This window comes from Pan troglodytes, chromosome 1 (genome assembly GCF_028858775.2).
Source record: "Pan troglodytes isolate AG18354 chromosome 1, NHGRI_mPanTro3-v2.0_pri, whole genome shotgun sequence".
Classification (NCBI taxonomy): Eukaryota; Metazoa; Chordata; class Mammalia; order Primates; family Hominidae; genus Pan; species Pan troglodytes.
This window is the reverse complement of record NC_072398.2, coordinates 22,108,720-22,134,778: the sequence shown is the minus strand read 5'-3', so window position 1 is coordinate 22,134,778 and position 26,059 is coordinate 22,108,720. Positions and strand designations below refer to the sequence as shown.

Here is a 26,059-nt window from a genome sequence, read left to right as displayed (position 1 = left end):
GCCTTGACCAGGTCCCAAGCTCAAGCGATCCTCCCATCTCAACCTCCTGAGTAACTGGGACTATAGGTGCATGCCACCATGCCTAACTAATTTTTTATATTTTTTTGTAGAGATGAGGTCTTGCTATGTTGCTCAGGCTGGTCTCAAACTCCTGGGCTCAAGCAATCCTCCTGCCTTGGCCTCCCAAAGTCTCAAAGACTTTGAGAGGCCTGCCATAGGCCTCTCAAAGCCTATGGTTTTGAAAATGGAAGTCCAACTTGATATTATGTCCAAGAAAACCATTTTGAGTTCATCAATAAGTATGCTAGAAACAAAACATAAAATATTATCCTATTGTCCAGAAAAATCAGAATGAATGACTGGGAGGACACACCAGACTCTCAAGAACAAATATAATTGGAGGAAACTCAGAGACAGAAATATTACTCATGCATTCTGGAATTTGCTTTTCGAATGCATTCAAAAGGAATTTAGAGAGGCAAACATCAGACTACAGGGACTCTATCTCCAACTTTGAGTCCATCGGGCTTGTAATATGCAGGACTGGAGACTCACTAGCTCTCTCCGTGGAGTTATTTTTCCCTGCAGCTCTATCCTCTCTGGAATGGTGGCCCCAAATTCCAGATGCTAAAGCCTCCCTGATTTCAATCTCTGTTTTCTCAACTCAGTAACACCACCATGCTATTTCCCTCTTCCAATGTCATACCTGGCACTACCCACTTCTCATTTTATATTTCCTATATACAGTTATCCTAGAGCAGTATAATTCCATATACATATCTTCCATTGTTTATGTGACTATTGTCATATCCTTTACTTCTACATGTCATAAACCCACATTACAAATAATTACACATTACATTATTTTTGCTTTTAACAGGTACCTTTTATGTAAATTAAATAAGACAGTATAGACATTTTATTTACCCACTTATTTACTGCATATGATATTTTTATGCTATAAATCCAAATGTCCAAACAGTATCATTTCCTTTGACATGGAGGACATTCTTTAGCATTCAGGCCTGCTAGAGATTAATTTTTCTCATCTTCCATTTATCTGAAAATGTCTAATTCACTCTCATTTTTGAGGGATATTTTTCTTAATACAGAAACCTCAGTTTACACATTTTTTTCCTTCAGCACTTTAAAGACATCACTCCATGATTTCTCATGACAGGTCAGTAGTCCTTACCATTTCTCCTCTGTATGTAATATGTCTTTCCTTCTGGCTGCTTTTAAATGTTTTAATCTTTAGTTTTCGGCACTTTAACCACATCTGACATGGCTAGATGTGGTTCTCTTTATAGGTTTGAGATATGGTAAAATTCTTAGATCTGAGTTTTTCATCACATTTGGGAAGGTTGAGCCATTACTTACACATTTTTTTTCCCCCACATCTCACTCTTTTCTTCTATATGGATCCTTAAGCCTCTATTTATTTGGTCTCAATATTTTTCTCTGTTTTTCACATTGGCTCATCTCTACTCATCTGTCTTCAAGTTCACTGGCTGTTTCTTCTCCTATCTCTACTCCACTTTTAACCTCATCCAGTGAATTTTAAATTTCAGTTACTGTACTTTCTAATCGTAAAATGTCCATTTGATTCATTTTTCTGCTGAAATTCCTTATTTGTGTAATCTTTAAGGCTACATTTTCCTTTGTTTTCTTAAATATTTTTATAACTTTTTTTTTTTTTCTTTTTTGAGACGCAGTCTCATCCTGTTGCCCAGGCTGGAGTGCAATGGCACCATCTTGGCTCACTGCAACCTCCACCTCCTGGGTTCAAGCGATTCTCCTGCCTCAGCCTCCTGAGTGAGTAGCTGGGATTACAGGCATGTGCCACCATGCCTGGCTAATTTTGTATTTTTAGTATAGACAAGTTTTCACTGTGTTGGCCAGGCGGTCTCAAACTCCTGACCTCAGGTGATCCACCCTCTTTGGCCTCCCAAAGTGCTGGGATTACAGGCGTGAGCCACTGTGACCGACCTATGATCACTTCTTTAATTCTCTGTCTGCTAAGTCCAACATGTGTGCCAGCCAGGCCTCTACTGACTGCTTTTATCTGACTCTGTATCACTATCCACATCCCCATTTTTGTTTGGTTCAGTGATTTTTTTTTTTGAATCCTTGTCATTGTGAATAAGATGTTATAGAGAGTATTGATTCTATTATCTTCTTATGAAGAAAAACAATTCTTATGTAAGCACATAAAAAAATTACTGACTGATCTCCTTGACCACGAGTTAGCTTACAGATACACTCTGTGATTGTAGGTTCATACAAAAATCTAAGATTTGTCATAAGCCCCTCTACTTGGAAGGAAGACTTCCAAACTCTATGGATCTAATCAGGGCTTGGACTTAGGTTGTTAGAGAGTAGGTCTTAGGTGATACAAAGGTGTTAGCTGGCTCTCCAGGGATGAAAATTCAATTTCCCCTAGCACTGTTTCCCGCCTGGGAGATCTGCTTGATCATTAGTATTCTGGTCTGTTTTCAAATGCTATCATCTGCTATTGTCAAGCCTCATATGGTCTTGTGGTACAATGCACAGCCCAACCTTCATGAGGCACTTTATGCCCTCTCTCTGCACAATTCCCTCCTCTCCAATGCCAAGCCCTGCATATTCCAGCTGCTGCAGGTAGTCCAGCTCTGCTTTCACTCTAGCTTTCTGCATCAGAGTCAGGAACTGCCCCAGTCTTTGCACAATCGTGAGGAATACCTCACGAGTTCATTTATGTCAGGGATAATAGTATTATGCTGCCTGTTGTCCACTGCTGGAAAACAGTAGCTTCAACTACTGTATCCAGTTTTACAGTTCCTTACAGCGGGAGTGCTAATTTGGTACCAATTTAATCCCTCTATCATGGCCAGAGACAGAGGTCACATAATTCTTTTTAACGAAGTTATCACTGTAGGACAAATTTTCCAAAGTTGGCCGGGCACGGTGGCTCACGCCTGTAATCCCAGCACTTTGGGAGGCCGAGGTGGGCAGATAACCTGAGGTCAGGAGTTTGAGACCAGCCTGACCAACATGGTGAAACCCCATCTCTACAAAAAATACAAAAATTAGCCAGGCGTGGTGGTGCTTGCCTGTATCCCAACTACTTGGGAGGCTGAGGCAGAAGAATCACTTGAACTCAGGAGGCGGAGGTTGCAGTGAGCTAAGATGGCGCCTCTGCACTCCAGCCTAGGCAACAGAGGCTTTGTCTAAAAAAATAATAATAAAATTTTTCCAAAGTTAAAATTACTGGTCTAGAGTAATGTGACATTTTCATGGCTTTTGGAATGTATTATACTAAACTGTCCTCCAAAAAGTTTCTGTCAATTAAACTGATATATTTTTGGACCTCTCCTATATGGCCAGAAAAAAATGAAGTTAAAAAAAAAAAAAACAGAATAAAACTGTGGCATATAAACTTTTTTTTCCTTTAAAACAGAGACAGAGTATCACTATGTTGCTTAAGCTGGTCTCAAACTCCTGGACTCAAGTGATCCTCTTGCCTCAGCCTCCCAAAGTGTTGGGATTACAAGCGTGAGCCACCATGCCCAGCCTTTTTTTTCTGGGTGGCAGTGGGGGAGTGAGGGGGTGGGAGACAGGACTTCACTGTTGCCCAGGCTGGAGTGCAGTGGTGCAATCTTGGCTCACTGCAACCTCTGCCTCCCATGCTCAGGAGATCCTCCCACCTCAGACTCCTCAGTAGCTGGGACTACAGGCACGCACCACCATGCCCAGCTATCAAGTAAACAAAAAAAACCAATTGACGGGTTTAGGGTTAGCAAAAGTTAAGCAAATGGGAACATGAAACTAAATCAACTTGTGAACTTTCTGAAAAAGGGATTCATTTGCTGAACACTATCCCTTAGAATAACTAAGCAATTTAGAAAAGAAAGACAAAAAAGTAAAAGTGCGGGCAAAGCTGCGTTTTCTTTTTCTATGTGAGACTTAGTTCTTTTACCCCCGGTGAACTTTGAAATATCTAAAGTACAACAGAAGTCACCAACTAAAGAAGGAGCAAACAAGGGTCTCATAAAGGGTATATTTTATCAATCTTAAGATCACTGATATAAGCAGCTGAAATGGCTTGTGACTTTTTAGACAACCCCACTGTAAGTATGCCCAAATGCCTTTGTGGAAGGAGGTGGCGCATAGATAGACAAATGGATGGATGGATGGGTAGACAGTATAAATAGATGGTTTCTAAAACAGATATATCAGACAAATAGCAAGGGAAATGTCTGTGAACAAAATAATTTAGGATTTATCTTTATTTACCGTTCCATCTTCCATCAGCTTCAGACAAGAACCAAAATCTGCTAACCGAATATGTCCATTCATATCCATCAGTATATTGTCAGGTTTAATGTCTCTGAAAAAATAAATAAATTCAATTTTTAGTGGAAAAATAAACAACTCATTGTTTGGTAAGATATTCTTTTTGTCAGAAAAAAATCTCAACTTATTTTAAAAGTAATATTCTAAGAAAATCTATTTAATTACTTTATTAATTCAAATCCTGGTTCTGATTCATATTAAAACTTTCTCAAACACATGTAATTTCAGTATTCTTCTAGAGATAAAAAGTAGTGTGGTAATTTTCATTCTGGTTAAATTAATCTCACTATCTTTCCTTTTGATTTACACAGATTCCAATGTGACTATGGTAGACCTACTTTCTGCATACAGAAGAGTCAACATTACCTGATAACCACAAAAAATACTATCCTCTAGCCCATGAAACTGGACAGGGAAAAATATACTTTCTAGACCTTAAGATAACTGCAGATAGATAAAGTCTCAATTACTGCAGGTCATGACAACACAAAGAAATTGCTTCATAAAGTTGATTTTACAGAAGAACTAAAACAACTGCCTAATAGATTGTCTATATTATTTAAAGCTTTCATTGTCTTTGGATGTTAAGTCAATGGTGTGTAAGATATCCAAATCTAAACTATATCATATACCAGCTTTTGTATTTGTTTTTGCATGTGAATGCAAACCTTAGAAAAATAATCATATATAAAATGGTTCTGTAAAGAAGATTCTCAAGGACTTAACAATATTAAGTTTCTAATCATAGTAAAGGTTGTAATTGTGAATAACTAAGAGATTATACCCACCCAACTCACTCTACTTTTAGAGGGAGAAAAAGAATCTCTGGAGAACCTATATATTTTTTAAAAAATTACATTGCCATGTAAATTACAGGAATATGGGAGGGCTACTTTAACCTGAATAATGCCATTTAAGATCTCTATGCTTCAGTTTTACCACCCATAATAAGGGTAAAATATTATAACAGTATTACTTTGATTACTGAAGCAATTTCTCTGAGTGTGTTGTATATCACAAGTTAGTAAATTATGGCCCACGGCCAAATCTGGTTTGCTGCCTGTTTTTGTAAATAAAGTTTTATTGAAACACAGCCATGCCCATTCATTTAGGTATTGCCTATGTCTGCTTTCACACTACAAAGGCAAAGTGAGTAGTTGTGACACAGACCACATGGCCTACAAAGCCTAACATATTTACTCTCAGGCTGTTTATAGAAAAAGTTTTCAAACCCCTATTGTAGATGACAGATGGTTGCTAAAGAGAGACAGGGTGATTGAAAACAACAATCTGTATAGGGTATTAGCTTTATAATCCTCAACATTTGACTGTATTCTAACCTGTTGAAAAAGATCTGCTGTAGGGGAAACATCAAAGAAGTACAGTTTAGTTCTGGAAGGAAGCTTAGCAATTACTAAGATCATTTTTAGATGAGGAAAAAATATTTTATTCTTTATCTTAAAAATTAAGCTATACAGTCACTACGAATTACTTCTACTGGTATAGTACTTCTTAGATTGTAAAGGAGATTAAAGGAACTGCAAAGACAGGATTTATATGCATCAATAATATCTTTGCTTATTTTATAGACAGTAAGTATAAACTATATACATATACATAAAGCATATTATGTGAATATATTTTATTCATAATACTATATAAATTAATAAAATAGAAAATACTAAAAATTAACAAGACATTACAGATAGTACTGAAAAACATAAGTATTCTATTACCATTCCTGATCTCATCCTCTCCCTCCACTACCCAGACACAGCTACTATCCTAAATTTGGTGTTTACTGTATCCATGCATATTTTATACTATTATGCCTATATACAATATCACAAAACTATGTACTTTTAAAAATGTCTTTATAAATGACACCAAACTGTGCATTGCCTTTTGCAACTTGGTTTATTCAAATATTATGCTTCATCAGCTGGGTGTGATAGTTCATGCCTATAATCCCAGCACTTTGGGAGGCCAAAGGAGGCCGAGGAGGGAGGATTACTTGAGCCCAGGAGTTTAAGAACAGCCTGTGCAACACAGTGAGACCCTTTCTCTACAAAAAATAAAAATGAAAAATTAGCTGGGCAGGATGGCACATGCTTGCGATCCCAGCTATTTGAGAGGCGGAAGTGAGAAGATCACCTGAGCCTGGGAGGTCAAGGCTGCAGTGAGCCGTGACTGTGTCACTACACTCCAGCCTGGGTGATGGAATGAGAAACTGTCTCCAAAAGAAAAAAATAAAATAAAATAAATAAATATATATATATGTGTGTGTGTGTGTGTATGTTTCCAAACATATATATGTGTGTGTATGTGTGTGTATGTTTCCAAACATATGTGTGTGTTTCCAAACATATATATGTTTCCAAACGTGTGTGTGTTTCCAAACGTGTGTTTCCAAACATGTTTCCAAACATGTGTATGTTTCCAAACATATATGTGCGTGCATGTTTCCAAACATGTTTCCAAACATATATGTGTGTGTTTCCAAACATAAATATGTGTGTATATGTTTCCAAACATGTGTTTCCAAACATATATGTGTGTGTGTTTCCAAACATGTGTGTGTGTGTGTGTTTCCAAACATATATGTATGTTTCCAAACATATATATGTGTGTGTATATATGTTTCTAAAACATCTATTTTGGAACATATTGTTTTAATTCATTAATTTTAATTAATTTTAATTATATACATATCAAAATTTATCAATTCTCCTGATAACGGAATTTCGATTGTTGCCCATTTTTATTTTGTTAAAACACAGAATGCTGGATGAATATTTTAATAAATGTCTTCTAGTACTCATATTTGAATGCTTCTCCAGACTATAGATGTAGAAGTGAAATTTCTGAGATGAAAGATATGGACATCTTCAACTTTGCTAGCATGATTACGAATACAGTTGAGAATCTTTTTCATATTATCACTGGTATCATTGGTCATTTTACATTCCTCTTCTATAAAATGCCCGTTAATATCCCTTGCCGTTTTAAAAATTGTGTGTGCACTGTTTTTTGTTTAATCTTCAGGGATTCTATTTACTCGAACTTAGTTCTTCATTATGTGTTACAAATCCCTTCTCCCTGCATGTGGGCTTGTTTTTCCATTGTTTTTAATGTCCTTCTTATTTGTAAAATATATATATATATATATATAAAATACTAATGTAGTCTTATAATTTATACTATGATTTCTGTCTTCCCAGACATCATAAGGATGGTGTCCTAATTTTCTCTTGTGTAAGTTTTAAAGTTATGCTTTTCCAGTTTTTAAATCTGCCGGGGATTAATTTTTGTGTGTAGTGTGAGATAAAGGGCAGTTACATTTCTTTCTACCCCAGCACCATTTACTGAATGATATCCTTTCACCACTATTATCTAATACCACATAGGTCATAAATTTAGTGGGTTTGTTTCAGGACTCTCAAGAAGAGCAAAAATATTACTGTATTACTCTATTTTTTTTCAGTTGACAATCTTTACAGTGAAAGGGAGCCTATTAATAATTGCCATGATAACAGGCATAAACTGGAACTCTCCCACACAAGCCAAGATGAATGGCCACCCTATCCATATGCCTCTACCTGCACCAATACCACAGTGTCTTAATTATAAAATAATGAGCTTCCTATCGGCAGAGCATTTTTAATTGCCATTACTCTTCTAGATCAATGCTGCAATTAGCTTAATATGTTCTATAATACATATTGAAATTTTTATGGGAATCATGATTTTATAGATTAATCTGAAGAGAACTGACATCTTTGCAATATGACACTTCCCATCTGTATATACACTAAACCTATGTCTTCTTTTATATTCTTCAGTTATGAATTATTTTCCACAGAGAACTTACATATCTCATCTATAGGCAACATAGTGAGACTCTGTCTCTATAAAAAAAAATATTAAATCTTAGGCATTGTGGTGCATGCCTGTGGTCCCAGCTACTCAGGAGGCTACTCAGGAGGCTGAGGTGGAAGGATCACTTGAGCCCAGGAGTTCAAAGCTGTTGTGAGCCATGATCATGCCACTGCACTTCAGCCTAGGTGAGAGCAAGACTCCTATCTCTTTTCAAGTGCGTGCGCATGAGCGCACACACACATGCACGCACACACAAATGCACACACACACACCCCTAACTAAATTTTTAAAAATTCAGACTCTGGAAACCAGATCCTAGTTTCAAAACATTCAGTAAACTCTCAATAAATCACTAAAATGCAAAGGGCTCAACATTACTCTTATCACTTCACATTTTCTTCCAAATCAATACATAGTCTTCTTGTATAAATAATCTTATGTTATATATTAGCAGCTGAGAGAAAGACAGGTTTTAGGAAATAAAATTTCAGGATCCCATAAGCGTGTTGGGGGTAGAGTGAGGGTTGGGATAAGAATGTAACAACTGACAAAGTAAAACAATTCAATAAGCATTAATTAAACATTTACAGCATGCAACAGCACTGAATTAAATGCAATACTATGCACTATAGGAGTACATAAAAGTAGAAAACAGAAATCCTTCTTATTCCCTCATCACCCCAAAAATATTTATGGGAGTAAACATGTTTATCTCTGCTCCCTCCAGAGCTACAGTAAAATGACAATACAAGAATTAAAAGGTAGAAACCCACAAGTGAATGTAAGAAAAGACAATGGAAGATGATGGGTGTCAACACAATTTTCAAAGATGGAGAACATACATATGATAAATAATGCAGAGCCAAGGAAGCTGAATTATAACTGCCTACAAGGTTGGGAGAAAGGAACTAAATTGACTTGATACATGATTTGATGTACTTGAATACTTGAAAATGTACTGTTAGGCATTTGGTACACATAAAAGGAAATTTTAAGAGTACTGACAAACAACTGAAAACAAATTTGAGCCTATTATTAATTATAGGAAAAATAGTTAGATAAGAAAGGAAAAAATTACAGTGTATTTCTTGGCTCAGCAATAAACAATATTTACAAAGTCTCAAAAATGCAACCATTATCTACCAAGAAGATCAAAAATAGTGATAAAAGTATAGTGAGAGAATGCAGGGAGGAAAACTAGAAAGAGGAATACAAACAGCTAAATCCTCCACTAGCATAGAAGGCAGGCAATAGAAGTCTTTACAAACTGTCCAAAATTCGCAAATCTAGAAACATCAACATATCAGGACATTAGAGATATGGGGCTAAATAACTTTTAAAAAATAGAATTGAATACAGCTGCCACTAGGGAGCAGGCATAAGAGGTATGCTGGAGAGACTACTTTTCAATATAACCTTTTTTTGTATTAGTTTTTTCTTTACTGTATTAAGTATTATTTGATTAAAATTAATTAAAAACCAAAAATACATGTGTAAATGTCTGAATCATTTAATCAAAGAATATGAAAATGTTTTCACTAAGCCACTAAGATCATCTGCAGTCCGCAATATATTTTAGTCCAAACAGTTAATGGTTATCAGTATCACAGATAAGCACCATGATGTTAAAATGACAATATTAATTGGTCTCTGTTTATCCAACAATGAGTACAATTACACATTTAATAAAGTATGTAGCCTACTGACTCACTCCACATCCTTACTCATTTTATTCCATGGCTGAAGTCTCTGTTCTTAAAATGGTCACTATTTGGGCAGACGGAAACTCTCCTAACCTTCGAAATAACGAGGCCTCAGGAGGGTGGGCTATTTCTTCTCCCTAGTCATCTGTTGTGTTTGAAAATATTTAAGTTTTATTTTTGTTTTGGGGGTGAGGCAATATAATAGATAATGCTGGTATGAGGCAGAATTTGAAGGATTCATAGGGTAAAAGAGAAAATGGCTTTTCCATCTAGCTGGCCTGAATATTTCACTAAATTACCAGGTGAAAGTAAGGCGTAAAACTTACATAAATTCACATACTTTATCACCTCGAGCAAAAGAAAACATTTGACCAAGACTATAGCTTGGCCTTCTGTGGTTTCCTTTTTCCTTCAGACTTACCTATTATTTTCATTTAAATCTAAATTTATAGTAGTCATAAGAAAAATGTTTGGGGCAAAGTATTATGTGAACTAAGCTGAACTTATACAAGGACCACCCTGGTTCTTTTTGTACTCTAAAGTGTAAACAAAGTGAGGAGAAGCCACACATTCCAATTCCCATTAGTGCTCACTAGGGGCGGGAGTGGGGGTGCCTCAATGCCTCTGCTGACCAACATCTATCAACTGAGTAAAGAAGGCTCTTAATTACTTCATAAGGATGTTCTCAATAGGCAGTAAAACAAGCATAGATACTTCATTCAAACTTGGGGGAGGGGGGCTCAAGAGAGGAGGAATAGCAAGAGCTCTCTAGTGTCACCTGAATAGAAAGAAGGTTACACTTAATTGACAGTACCCACAAACCCAAAAGGTTCCAACATCTTGAAGAAGTAGGATCAAAGAAAAGTAGGTAGATAAACATCTACCTATTCTCTGTACAAATAATTTGATCACTCAGCTAAGATTTTGGCATCTTACAATACTACATAAGAATAAAAACTAGAGGCCTCCTAGAAAATGTTTTGCATTCCATATTTGGTAAAATCTTTTTAAATAATGAAGGTCATAAGTATAAAGTTACCTATGATTATACCTGCTCCAAGAAAATGCAAGTCCTCGTCCTTACATTACCACTGAAATGTATGATCAATTCTTAAAAGGAATTTGAGTGCTGAAAAGAAGTTGTCCAAAAGTTTTTTTTTGGCTTTCCCTTTCCCTATTCATTATGCAGAAAATACTCTTTAAGATGACAAATGACCTTTTCACTGCCAAATCCAGTAGCATCTCTTTAGTTTGAATCCTGTAATGACTTCTCTATGACATCTGACACTGCTGGTTATTCTCCCAACTATACAACTTTCTTCTCTATTTTTTCTCCCAACTAAAATTAATGCTTCTCAGTTTCCTTTCCTGGTTCCTCTTTTCCCAGAAGCATAATTTCCATTCCCCTAATGCTGCCCTTTCTTAATATGCAGCTCTCTGCTCTCCTTTGTACCTCAATGATCTTTTCCTTGGAGGTACCTGTCATTTCTTAGATTTCAGGTTAGTTGGTTGCCCTATGACCTCAAATCTCTGATGAGTTCAAGACAATGTTATAATTTTTGCTTTAAGCAGTCATATGGTTTGTGAAGAAATTAGTAAGAATAAAAAATTTATAGTCTAGAATGTATATCTAGACATTTACAATTTTAAGTGCCTTGGATTCCTTTCTGCAGATCCAAGCTTTCATGTAGTATCATTTCCCTGCAGCCTAAAGAACTTCCTTTAGCATGTCTTACAGCGCAGGTCTTCTGGCAATAAATTCTTCTGTTCTTTTTTTTTTTTAGACGGAGTCTCACTCTGTCACCCAGGCTCAAGTGCAGTGGCATGATCTTGGCTCACTGAAACCTCCACCTCCTGGGTTCAAGCAATGCTCCTGCCCTCAGCCTCCTGAGTAGCTGGGATTACAGGTGCCCGCCACTAAGCCTGGCTAATTTTGTATTTTTAGTAGAGGCAGGGTTTCACCATGTTAGTCAGGCTGGTCTCAAACTCCTAACCTCAAGTGATCCGCCTGCCTCAGTGTCCCAAAGTGCAGGGATTAAAGGCATGAGCCATCACCCCTGGCCTCTTGTTTTGTTCTTCTTTTACTTAAAAATATCTTATCACATTTATTTTTGAAGGATATTTTCACTGGATATATAGAATTCTTGGTTAAGTCTCTCTTTTAGCTTCTTTATTTTCTAATGAGAATTCATCTCTTAATGGAATTCTAGTTCCCCCAAATGTAACTTGTCATTTTTTCCTTGCTGCTTCCAAAATTTGCTCTCTGTCTTTGGATTTCAATAGTTTCACTGTAATGAACCTTGACATGGCCTTTTTCATATTTATCTTCCCTGGTGTTTCTTTTTTTTTTTTTGAGGCAGAGTCTCGCTCTGTCGCCCAGGCTGGAGTGCAATGGTGCGATCTCCGCTCGCTGCAAGCTCCGCCTCCTGGGTTCACGCCATTCTCCTGCCTCAGCCTCCCGAGTAGCTGGGACTACAGGCGCCTGCCACCACGTCCGGCTAATTTTTTTTGTATTTTTAGTAGAGAAGGGGTTTCACCGTGTTAGCCAGGATGGTCTCGATCTCCTGACCTCTTGATCCATCCGCCTCGGCCTCCCAAAGTGCTAGGATTACAGGCGTGAGCCACTGCACTCGGCCCCCTGGTGTTTCTTGAGCATCTCAAATACATAAAATTATACCTTTCATCAAATTTGAGGCCATTATTTCTTCAGGTATTTTTTCTGGCCCATTCTCTTTCCTCTCCTTCTTGATCTCAAAGTACATGTACATAAAACCTTGAGATATTTTCTAACAGGTCCTTGGACTACTATTATTTTAATCTTTTCCTCTCTGTTACCTTCAATAACTTCTGGCTTATTTAACTTCAAGTCTTTACTTTGTCATCTCCACTAGGCTGTTAATTTTTTGCAGTGAAAATTTTCATTTCAGATTTTGTATTTTTCATTTCTAGAATTTCCATTTGATTTGTTTCTAGTTCTGTGCTGAGATTTCCTATCTTTTCATATATTGTGAACACATTTTATTTTCCTTTACTGAGAATAGTTGTAACAGCCACTTAAAAATCCTAGTCTGCTATTAATAATTTCTACATCTGGGTCATTTCAGGGATACTCTTTTCTCTTGTAAAGGAGTTACGTACTCCTTTTTCTTTATACATTGGGTAATTCTGAATGTTCCCTGAACATAATAAATGCTAAATTTCTGAAACTCTGGATTCTTTAATTTTTCTCCAGTTAGCATTTTTTTCTTTCTTTTTTTAATCAGCTGATTAAACACATTTAAACTGCAAACTGTTTCTTGGGAAGAAGTTTCTTATCTTTTGTCTTTAGCTGAGCAGCTCTGAGTGAAGCTATCACTTAGGGGTCATGCGAGCTGTCAGTAGACAGATTTTGGATCCCCTCTCTAACAAACATAGTTTCCCCAAATTCAGCTTTCACAGGCCATAGAGACCAGAGTTCTTCTACTTATCTTCTTGTTATCTTCTCCCATGCCACAATGTACACCATGCCATTTTCACCCAGCCCCAGGCTGAGAGCTGCAAAACATGAGATGTCATTTCATATACCTCCATCTTCTTTGAGGATGTATTCCCAATCAGGTTCTCCCCGCTTCTGTTCACTCTTTAGTGCCTTTAGGATAATGGTCTTTGTGCTATGCTCAGATTTTTAGTTGCTTCTGTGACGGCCTTAGCCCAGAAGGACCTCATTCAGTCACTAGCCCTCCTCATACATTTGCACCATTATTAATTTGAATTTTCTAAAAGACATAGCCAATCCTATTTCTAATTAAGGCACCCTGAACTTTTAAGTTTTATGAATACAGAAAACCATATTTTTCAAACATGGCCTCAATAATATCTCTCACTCCACATTTTCATCTAGAACCTTGCCACTCACCCATCAAGAAGATTGTCCCTTCAGCTTGAACCTGGATGGACTCTTGTGACTGTCTCAATCAATACAGTATGATAGAACTTAGGCTGGCTATGACATCCAAGGCTAGGTCATTAAAATGTCATGCAATTCTGCTTTGTTCTCTAGAGACACTTGTTCTTGGAACATACTTATCATGTTGTTAAGAAAGTCAAGCAGCCCACATGGGAAGAACAAAAACCCCATGCCCACAGCTCTGGCTGAACTCCCAACTGATGGGCAGCACCAATTGGCTAGCTATGTGTGTGAGCCATCTTGACAGTGATTCTTCCAACCACAGGTGAGCTACTGCAACTCATGCTGCATAGAGAAGATACAATTAGGTACTGCCTAGTCCTGCCCAAATTTCAGACTCATGAGCAAAAAAAAAAAAGAAAAAAAAATTGTTGTTGTTTTATATTAGTCACTATAGTGTTTCAGGGTGTATGGTGGACAGAGATATATTATCTTCTCCCTCAATGATGAGCTTTGCCCCAGATGTCAACAGATAGCTCCCCACTGCCAGGTTCCTTCAAAGTTACAGAGAGCCTCTTTAAACAACTGCCTGTGTTTCTTGGAGAACTTCATATGCGTTGAATGACTGATAAGGAAATAAGAAAGACCATGCCATTTCTACTAAACTAGCAACAATTCAGTTGACCACAGACGCTTCAGAACTCCTAGTAGGGCTGACTGAAGCTTTGGCCTCAGTGTAATCTGACTTCTCCTCCACCCAAACCTGCTTTCTCCAATTCCCTTCTACAGGTGTTAACCCCTAATAAATACCCTGCATGACACATTCTGTCTCAGTGCCTGCTTCTGGAGAACATAATGTGTTACACAGCAATTGTTAAGTGGAACAGTAGCCCAACAAATTCCATTTTCTGGAAGAAGCAGCAAAATAACATCTGGCATTCAAAACCACTCTGAGTCAGTGACATCTTGCAAATAACGTGGCAGCCAGACAACCAGATACTAAGAATTGTCAATAAAAGGAGTGAAAGGAAAGTTCAGGTAAAACATTATTTTCAACTTTGATAATTCATGAAAACTGAGAAATGTTTGGAAGAGATGAAATATCTATTACTGTAAAAACATTATTCAAGTTTTCCATAATTTGAATATTAGTCAAAACATGTACACTAATTAAAGTTTCTAAAATGAATAATTTTCCTTGTCCCTAAACAAAAGTAAGTAAGATTTGGGTTAAAAGTTTTATGATTTTAGTTTTAAAATAATAGTTTTAAAAAACTTTAAAAGCATTCTATGCTGGGCACAATGGCTCACGCCTATAATCCCAGAACTTTGGGAGGCAAGGCCAGTGGAACACTTGAGTCCAGGAGTTTATGACCAGCGTGAGCAACCTCATCGCTACAAAAACTACAAAAATTAGCCAAGAATAGTGGTCCACGCCTGCGCTAGTGGTCCCAGCTACCCTAGAGGCTGAGGTCAGAGGATCACCTGTGCCCAGGAGGTTAAAGCTGTAGTGAGCCGTGATGATGCCACTACACTCTAGCCTGGGTGACAGAGCAAGATCCTGTCTCAAAAAAAAGCATTCTAAAACAACGATTACATTGAAAGGGCAACATTCTATGGGTGATTTTTTTTTTTAACTTCACTAGAACATCAGTACCAAAAGCATGATTATTACAAATATTACCCCCATAAGACCGAAATGCGGATACGACATTAGTTAATCTATATAGTTTCAATTCTGGCTGGACACTGAATTCAACTATAGAGGGTTATTTTAATTGCATGTACCTTGGCCCCAACCCAGACACCACTAATCAAAATATTGCACAGGGGATTGGTCCCTGACAACCACTAATTTAAGACAGGCATTTCTCTTCCCAGTAACATCACATTAATATCTCCCATTTGGTTCCTTTTTATCATTTATATAAGTTAGGGTAGTGGACTCTTCTAAAACAATACTTTTATTTTCTAATTTTCCTACTCCTCCTTTTTTATACTCATAAAAACAGCATACTGCATTATATTAAAATGAAACTGCTTTTTGAAATTGTCTCTTAATTTTGTCAAAGAAATATTACATCAGTAATAAAAGAAAGTCCACACTGGTAAAATTACATCACCAACAGCCTTTCTGTCAGTCAGAAATTAGAATTCTTTATGGAACATTAATTTGGGGTTCATCTTACATTTGAGAAAACAGTTATTCAAAAAATTCTGTCAGTAAACTTTTCTCAAACTAATCTTTTCCACCGGGTAGTGAAGCTATTATTTAAGAATTATGGGAATAAAAAACTAATGATTCTATAATTCCAGGTACTGCAAAATAATGGTGGTTATACAAATCCTAATCTTTCTCTGCATCTTTCCAAAAACCATCCAGATACAATCAACAAGGAGAACAAGTAAAACAACCCACATACCACATTTAAAATGTAATTCAAAGAAAGACTACTATGAAATTCAAATTATGTGTAATTATGAAAATAAACATTCAAATTCAGCAAATGAGAAAAAGAAGAGAAAAGCAGGGAGTAACGGGGCAATAAAATGCAGATTAAACCACTGCCCACTGTGACGGAAGGAAGAAGTCCTACCATGAGTAGGATAGATAGTATAGTTGGGGGAAACTGGGCGAAAGGTACATGGGACCTTTCTGCACTACCTTTGCAATTTCCTGTGATTCCAAACTTATTTCAAAATAAGGTTTTCTAAGCTAAAAAAAAATCATCTTGAGCAAATTTATAGAATTATTTTATGCTTCTCATTATCCTGTTATATATTAACATGTCTTTACACTAACTCTCTTTAACAAATACTTGTATGTAGATAAATAATATATCACTAAAAGAAAAACCTTCCAAAACTACAGTATAGCCAATAGCATCTGATCTCAGGAATACTCACTGGGAGATTCAGTTAAAGGCTCCTCAGGATCTAATCAAATGGCCAGCCTGAGGAATAACTACATTTAGCTACCTATCAAGTAACTTCTATGCTAAATAGTTCTGTACAAGTACAAATAGTGACAGATAAAAGGAGGAAACAAGTAATTACATTAGTACAAAAATATGAAAACGTATATAATGGCTTTATAGGATAGACCAGAAGTTTCGTTCAATTACCCTGCATTGGCTTCTCCAAATGACAGATACATTCAAACCGATACTATTGCTGTATCTGCCATATGAACATTACACTAAATGAAGATGTCCAAATATCATAGGAAAGCTTGCCTAAAGACCATGGAATTATCTGTATAGTGAAGGCCTAATCTTGCCCAAAGAGAGGTCTGGCTTTTATCCTCAGCTACTGGAAGATGATCGCTAGGCTCCTGGAATAGCACAACTGATAGGTGTGTCTTTGACTACTAGACAATCTACCAATGTAATTTATGATACATGTAATTTATTTGAGTCATACTATGTTTTGCCTCTGGAAAGGACTGGAGACTAAAGGTATCAGCCCAACATTTGGGAAGGGCTGGAGACTAAAGACAGTCACACAGGCAGTAAGTAATTGAGGCCACCCTAAAAAAACTATAAAAACCAAAGGCTTAGGTGGGCTTCCCTGGTTGGCAATACTCGGTAAGCACTATCATATATGTATGCTGGGCTGTCCTAATTCCACCAAGAAAGAATGATGTAAGCTCCACATGTGGTATTTTTTTTTTAACTCTACCCTATATATTAATACTTCTTCCTCTGGCTGATTTAAATCGGTATCCATGTAATAAAATCGGTATTCCATGTAATAAAATACAACTGTTAAGTATAACAGCATTCAGTGAGTTCTGTGAGTCTTGCAAATTATCAAAACTAAGAGGTGGTTTTGGGAACCCCTCGAACTTCCAATTGGTGTCAGAACTTGGAGTGGTCTAACTGGAAGGTTTCCTCTAAAACTCTGTAGTTGCCCCAAATTCCTTGTAGTTACTGAAATACCAACTGAACTGTAATATAGTAACTATATTTATATTTAAAAATTCCTAATTGTGCACATCCTGAGTTCACCTATACTCTAGTGTAACAGTTTTTAACTATATTTTTAACTATAGATGGTCCCTAACTTACAATGGTTCAAATTATGATTCTTCAACTTTATGATGGGCTTACTGGAACATAGCCCACTGTAAGTCGAAGAGCATCCATATAACATTACCTATTCTTTAATAGTTTCACAATACTATAAAAATAGTTCCTCCATTAGCAATATGAAAAATTCCAATTTTGAAATGTGACTCAGGCCTGTAAGAGACTGAAGAGAATTTTGAGTAAGCTTTAGGCCTCAAAATATTTCTATCTCATTGTAAAAGTAATGATTTTACACATTCCAAGAGGATAACTGCCAAATCATACCCACAAATCTAAGCTGAAAGAGATGAAATCAGCGCAAAGCTCTGGTATAGGCAAAGCACATACCAATCCTTCATGAAATTCTTATGGGATAACAGATGAAAAACTCTCTAGATATGAATTATGTGGTATTTCCCCCCCAACAAATTCTATTAAAATAGGATTGCTCTATTTCCTATATCGGTACACTTTACTCAACCACATTATATAAAATATTATCAACATTAAAGAGATGAGGTTAATAAAAGCTGTAATCAAAAATCTTGACTATGAAACTACATGAGATAAAAAGAGTTATGAAGAAAACCATAAATAAGTTAACTGGTTTTTCGTTTTAGTTTTTTGGACTAGGGTAAAGAAAAATTACTTTAAAAATACATTCCATCCTAAGAATCTATTCAATCCAGTATTTAAGATTTAAAACAAAGATAGGAAAGCACGTATATTCCACTAAGTTTCACTAAGTTTCATGTAACCTGCTTGCCCTCAGGGAGAGATTCTACACAACAGAAAGCTGGTGTGCCTCAAGCATATGACTCGACTTCTGTTCATTATTTCTCCTTGGTTTGGGGTCTTCATTTTAAAATATAATTTCCATTTTGTGATTCTTTATTCCTTTTTATATTCTGCCATTGATTTATTGCATGCATTCTTATTTCTAATTATCTAAATTCATTATGGAACACAGTGAAGATGAAAGGAATAAATAACTAGATAAATAATTTGATTATCAGGAAATATATTTTCGTGTACATTCCATGCAATAATGACTGATATAACCCCTTTTGGAACTTATATAGAATTCATGGTCTAAATTCCAGATATAACAGCAACTGTTCCTAAAATATGACTTGACAATGGTAGTGCTGTGTTGCAGCAACCTATTAACCAACACCCAGAAAGAAGCCCTTGAAACCACAAGGCTGCAGGTCTAGATGAAGAAAACCTCCAGAGAGACATCATAAAATATATCCACTGAGTACAATAGAAAAAAAGTCATAGTCTATGCCTCTGCAAACTTGAAGTCTAATTTAAATATATATATATATATAAATAAATAACTGGATAATGGGTAGTATCCTATACTTTAACACAGCATATGATAAACTACCAAGTAATCATTCATTACACGTACTGTTCATATTTTCAGTTCATCTCCAAGGCACTGAGGCTGGTACAGGTGCATTATGCACTCATTAAAACTCATTAATACAGGCACCTCTGATGAGTTTCTATTTCTTTCTATTATTATCCCTATTAAATTTGAAATTTTCCCATCTTACGCCACTAGTAACCTTTCCAATTTGACTCCTGTATCCTTCAAACATGACCCTAAAAGTCTTTGAAAGCTTATTTGCTATTTGGCATGACAAGACATACAGGGCTCATCTTGTACACTTCCTATCTAGATCTTGAGTCAGCAATTTCTCCAAGTAGCCTGTTTTCCCTGCAGTAGGAAATCGTATGTGAGGACGATAATCTGTCAATAGGGATGCTCACTGCTACGTGCTGGTCACTGTTTCTAGTTATTTTCACCACACAGAGCTGTATGTATGGTGTACCGGGTGTGTGTATGAAATATTGCAGAAGTTCATACTGACATAAAGTGCAGTGGTGCGATCTTGGCTCACTGCAACCTCCGCCTCCCAGGTTCATGCAATTCTTGGGCCTCAGCTCCTTGAGTAGCTGGGATTACAGGCGTGTGATACCATACCGGGCTAATTTTTGTATCTGTAGTAGAGACAGGGTTTCACCATGTTGGCCAGGCTGGTCTCGAATTCCTGATCTTAAGTGATCTGCCCGCCTTGGCCTCTCAAAGTGCTAATATTACAGGTGTGAGCCACCATGCCCAGCCCACAATGATACCTTCAATTCAAATTCACGACATTAGGGTTTTTAATGATCTCTTCCAGATTACATCAGCATCTCCTTTCTTCTACACCAAGAATTCTGATTCTTAACATAAGGGATAAAATTAGAATACTCCATAATCATTCTGTTTCATTTCACGTTATAAACACAACAATGTCAAAATAACAGTAACTATACTGTCACCACTAATTTGATTACTGCAGTTTGAAAAAAATTTTATATAAATTCTCCCAATTATCACTACCTACTTTTACAGTTATACTACATGCTCATGCCACAGCATATAGCCATTAATCCTGTGCTCACTCCTTTTAACTTTTTTCTGCTTTAGTTCTACAACTGACTATTTAATGAGCAATACCAGTCCTTATACTGATATCTCTATAGCCATGTTAGTCATCTGAAGCTCATTTTCTAGTAGGTTATACTAGAAAATGTATACTATACTAACTAGTATATATTATTACACTATACTAACTAGATTAGTATCTTCTTCAAGAGGAATTCATGGAAACAACATTCCTAAAATTCTTGTATTTGATAACATTTGTACATGCCTTTTATACCTGAGTCTGTTTTGTTCACATTTTCTTTTCTAGGGTATTATAAATCTTTATCATAAAGCTTCATCACTGGGAAGTCTAATGATAAAGTAGTTTTCTCTCCCCTCTAATCCACTGGCTCTTTATGCCCCCTACTTTTTTTTTTTTAACTTAAAAGGTAAATAATTATTCTAGAATTTGTTTATGCCCTACCTCTCTCGATTATCTCATAGCTGTCATATACATTATGTATTCATTCAATATCCCACAAAAACAACTTTTACTTTAAAGCCATATATTTTAAAGATGTAAGAAAAAAAATATATATATACAGTATTTCATATACACTGAGATATTTACTAATTATTATTCCCTTTCTTCTTTCCTAAAAATCCAGGTTGCCTTCTGCTATCTTTGCCCTACATTCTGAAGTGCTTTTTTCAGCATTTCTTGTAAGGAAGGCCTGAAGCAATGAATTCTTTTGGGTTACCTTTATCTGAAAATGTCTCCCCCTCACCCCCACTTCATTACTGAAGAAAATATCCCCAGATACAGAATACTGCATTGACAGTTTTCTTCCTCTCAATACTCTGAAGATGTTAATTACCTTTTAGCCCCCGTGGTCTTGATGAGAAATCTGAGATCATTCCATTTGTTTTTCCCTGTATGTGATATATTGTTTTCCTCTGGTGCTTTCAAGACTTTTTCTCTATCCATTGTATTCTGTACTTTGATTTTGATGAGCTAGGTGTGGTTTTCCCAGAATTTATGTTGTTTTGGGTTTGCTGCAATTTTCTTCCGTGGGTGGAGGGCAGGGGAGGGTTCTGGTGCAATTCTAAAAGAGCTGTAACACTATGCAATTTTTTATTCTACAAATTCATGTATTTCTCCAAACATGGGAAGTTTGGAGCTATTATTCTTTTCTGTCCTATTGTCTCTATTCTCTCTACCTGGAAGTCCAATTACTTGCATGTTACACCTTTTCATTCCTGAGAATCTGCTCATTTTTTCAATCTTTTTGTCTCTGTTTTTCATGGGATAATTTTTATTGATCTATATCCAAATTGAATTTGAATATACTTTATTCCTATGTAATCCCCTTTGTCCTCTCAAAGACATTTAATAAATTTTTTTTGCAATACTGTATTTTTCCGTCCTAAAATTTCCATTTGTTTCTTTTATAGTTTTTATTTTATTGCTGAGATACTTGTATCATGTCTTTCACCTGGAAGAAAACAAATGTGTTTTTCTTGAGTTCATGGAACATATTTAAACTAAATGCTTTGAAGTCTTTGTCCAATAATTCTCATACGTGGATCATCTTGAGTTGCTGGTTTAGCTCTGTGTCCCCACCAAAATCTCATCTTGAGCTGTACTCCCAGGATTCCCACATGTTGTGGGAGGGACCCAGTGGGAGATAACTGAATCATGGGGGCAGTTTTCCCCATACTGTTTTCATGATAGTGAATACATCTCATGAGATCTGATGGTTTTATCGGGGGTTTCCACTTTTATCAGGGTTTCTCATTCTCTCTTTGCCTGCTGCCATCCATGTAAGATGGGACTTGCTACTCCTAGACTTCCACCATGATTGTGAGGCTTCTCCAGCCATGTGGAACTGTAAGTCCAATTAAACCTCTTTCTTTTGTAAATTGCCCAGTCTTGGGGTATGTCTTGTCTTTTTTGTTGTTGTTTTTTGAGATGCAGTTTCACTCTTGTTGCCCAGGCTGGAGTGCAATGGCATGATCTCGGCTCACCACAACCTCTACCTCCCGGATTCAAGTGATTCTCCTGACTCAGCCTCCTGGGTAGCTGGGACTACAGGCATGTGCCACCATGCCCAGCTAAGGTTGTATTTTTAGTAGAGATGGGGTTTCTCCATGTTGGTCAGGCTGGTCTCGAACTCCCAACCTCAGGTGATCCGCCCACCTTGGCCTCCCAAAATGCTGAGATTACAGACATGAGCCACCAGGCCTGGCCAGATATGTCTTTGTTAGCAGCATGAAAATGGACTAAATACAGTTGCCATTAGTTGTTTTTTCTCTTGAGACTAAATCATAATTTCCTGATAGACTGAGTAATTTTGGACTGCATTGTGTATGCTATGAGCATGTACACTTTTGGTTCTTTCTCAAAACTCTGGAAAATGTTGGTGTCTTAGTCTTACCAGGCAGTCTACCTGGTTGAGATCATATGTCCTGACATATCCTACAACATGACTGAATCTTGAAAACATTATGCTAAGTGAAAAAAGCCACTCAGAAAACCGCGTGTTATATGATTTCATTTATAGGCAATGTCTGGAATAGGCAAATCTACAGAGATAGAAGGTAGACTAATGGTTGCTTAAGGCTGGGGAAATAGGGAAACAGGGTGTAGAGACTTAAGGTATAGAGTAGAGTGTCTTTCTGAAATGATGAAAATATTCTAAAATAGATCATAGTAATGGTTGCAAATATCTGTGAATATACCAAAAACCACTGTACACATTAATGAGTGGACTGTATGGTATATGAATTTATCTCAAAAAGCTATTTTAAGGCCGGGCATGGTGGCTCACGCCTGTAATCCCAGCACTTTGGGAGGCCGAGGCGGGCGGATCACAAGGTCAGGAGATTGAGACCATCCTGGCTAACATGGTGAAACTCCGTCTCTACTAAAAATACAAAAAATTAGCCGGGCGTGGTGGTGGGCACCTGTAGTCCCAGCTACTCAGGAGGCTGAGGCAGGAGAATGGCGTGAACCCGGGAGGTGGAGCTTGCAGTGAGCCGAGATTGTGCCACTGCACTCCAGCCTGGGCAACAGAGCGAGCCTCCATCTCAAAAAAAAAAGAAAAAAGAAAAAAAGCTATTTTAAAAGACTATTTACAATTTAATCTCACAACAATTTTTAATGAGGATCCACTGAATACCACTGGCAAGTTATACAAAAAGGTAGAGATCTTTCCTCCAAAGGGCAAAAAAGTTTGAAAAAAAAAAGTCTTAAGAAGTAGTAATATATAAATGACTACTATTAATATTAACTATCAAGGATAATATCTAGTGTTATTATGATTAAAGCTAATAAAGAAAAGTTCACCATTTTTAGATCATTTTTTAAAACTGCCTTTGGACAGAATGCAGAGGTTCACGCCTGTAATCCCAGTACTTTGGGAGGCCACGGAGGGCGGATCACTGGGGTTAGGAGTTCAAGACCAGCCTGGCCAACATGGTGAAACCCTGTCTCTACTAAAAATACAAAACTTAGCCGGGCATGGTGGCACAAACCTGTAATCCAAGCTACTCAGGAGGCTGAGGCACGAGACTCGCTTGAACGCAGGAGGCAGATGTTGCAGTGAACCAAGATCATGCCACTGCACTCCAGGCTGGGTGACAGAGTGAGATTCCATCATAAATAAATAAATAAATAAATAAATAAATAAATAAATAAATAAATCTGCCTTTGAAGGGTTTAAAATAAAGAAGGAATTCTCAATTTTTTCCAAAAAGCTGTTAAATATTCTACTATTTCCACTAAGAACTTTTCAAAAAAAAATTAATATAAAATTTCATTTTATGAAATGACAGGTGATCTAAGAAAAGAAACTGTTATCCTCTCTAATACACAACCTTAAAGCATTATATATTTTACAACAACAAAGATTCTCTTTAACAGACCAATACGCCAACCAGCAATGACCTTTCTCAATCAAAATGGCTTCTAATAGGGTCCTTCCAGTTTGAAGGCAAAGTGTGCAACATTGTTTAAATGGTGATATTGTAGGAAACTATACCACAAACAGAATCAAGGTAAGATCTAAGTCACTGAAGGACACACAATATCAGTTGGTAACATTTTGGTGCCAGAATCAACATTCTGACTATCTATGTAAATTATCTACGTAGTGCTGAAAAACACCACAAAAGTTCCTCATCTTCCCATTTTTGTCATCTAAAACTGGAGCGCACGATAATTGAACATAACATTCTAATCAGATGAAACTTAGTTTTTCTTTCTTGTTCTAGTAGGATTCTGTGTCTTAAATCATTAGCATTTTTGAAGTTATAGTTCACAATCTAAATAGCAAGTCTAGTGCTGAGTTTAAACATGGTTAGAAATAACTTGGGGCCTTTTTTTTTTCAACCTGAAATTAGGCCTTACATTACCACAACCTATTTGGCATAAACTTTAATCAACCTTAATCAGACATACCACATGATGCTGTTAAGTCATTAGAAATAACCTCTACTCCCAAATTTTGTATTTGAACAAAAAAATAATTGAAAAGAAAGAGTACACCCTTAAAATGCAAACTGCCTATGCAGCAAATCAAAAACAGTAATGCTAGGATTCAAACTTTCAGCTGAAATTAAAGTGCATCTATTCACTTTACAGATGCATAGTGCATAGATGCACAAATCTGAGTTTACAGATAATTGAAAAAAAGATATGATTGCCAAAATAGTATTTCAATTAACACAGGGAAAAAAAACCACCATTTTGTTAAAAAGCATAAAGATGGACATATTTTCATAATATTAAGATCTTCATATTGCATTTTTCTATGTATTCAAGTGACATCTTTAACATTAAAATAATGATAAAATATTATTTCAGAACCTCAATGGTCATTTTTTGTACACATTATTTACTTTGGTCCTCCTTCTTTAAGCTATTTCAATTTTTTGAAGTATCTTCTTCCTATGATAAACATGGCTTTTTCCAAGAGATCTTCCTGATTCACTTGTTCATCTACTATTTTCTTTTATTTTATATGGAGACGTAAAAATAGTTTTTGCAGCTTTTTGTTTTAAACCTGTTTTGGTTGTCGCTTACTCTCTATTATAACAGTTAATCTTCAAGTAGCTCCTCTAAAGAGTATTTCCTCCAGTTCTATGGCACCTCTTACCCAAGAAAATAGCTAGAATATCAGGAAAAACTGTACAGCCTAATACGTTCATGATAAATGAATGAATTTACAAAATTAAAATTGAGATGAACATCTGTCCAACTTGGGCACAACTATGAAGCAGAAGTATTTTCTTAAGCTTTTATCATTTCCCCAAAGACAGTAAATTGAAGGTAAAAAGTATATTACTTACATAAAAGCAGACAATACCCTACAGCCTTCCCTACTTCAACCTCCAACACCCAGGACACTAGCATCCACAGGAAAAACATAATAAATGTTTGCCTGAAATGCATCCATTAAGACATTAATGTAATTAAATATAAGGGGAAAATGATTACTTTTATTTTCCGTAAGACATTGTAGGTATGCTCTCAGCTATCATGATTTTCCTCCTAACCTCTTGACTGCTCCTTCTTAGTTTTCTTTATTGGCTACTCCTAATCTATCCAGTCTCTAACACCTGGAGTCCTCATGGCTCATCGGTCCTGCACTCTCTTTATTACCTACTCTGTTTCGCGAAGTGAATTCATCTTATCCCATGATTTGCATAGCATCTACATGTTAATAACACCCAAAAGTTTGAATTACAGATCCCAGCC

The 26,059-nt window shown here is 36.5% G+C and overlaps 1 protein-coding gene across 31 annotated transcripts in view; it reads right to left on the bottom strand.

Annotated features, from left to right (window-relative positions):
* CDC42BPA (CDC42 binding protein kinase alpha) overlaps positions 1–26,059 on the bottom strand; it is a 329,589-nt gene that overhangs the window by 167,278 nt on the left and 136,252 nt on the right. For all 31 annotated transcript variants that reach the window (XR_010150112.1, XM_016939982.4, XM_016940026.4 and 28 more), the window contains one exon: positions 4,276–4,369. Coding sequence is in view for 30 of the 31 variants with exons in the window: in XM_016939982.4 (XP_016795471.1) it covers positions 4,276–4,369 (94 nt within the window). In the remaining variant the exon portion in view is untranslated. The remainder of the gene's footprint in view (positions 1–4,275; positions 4,370–26,059) is intronic.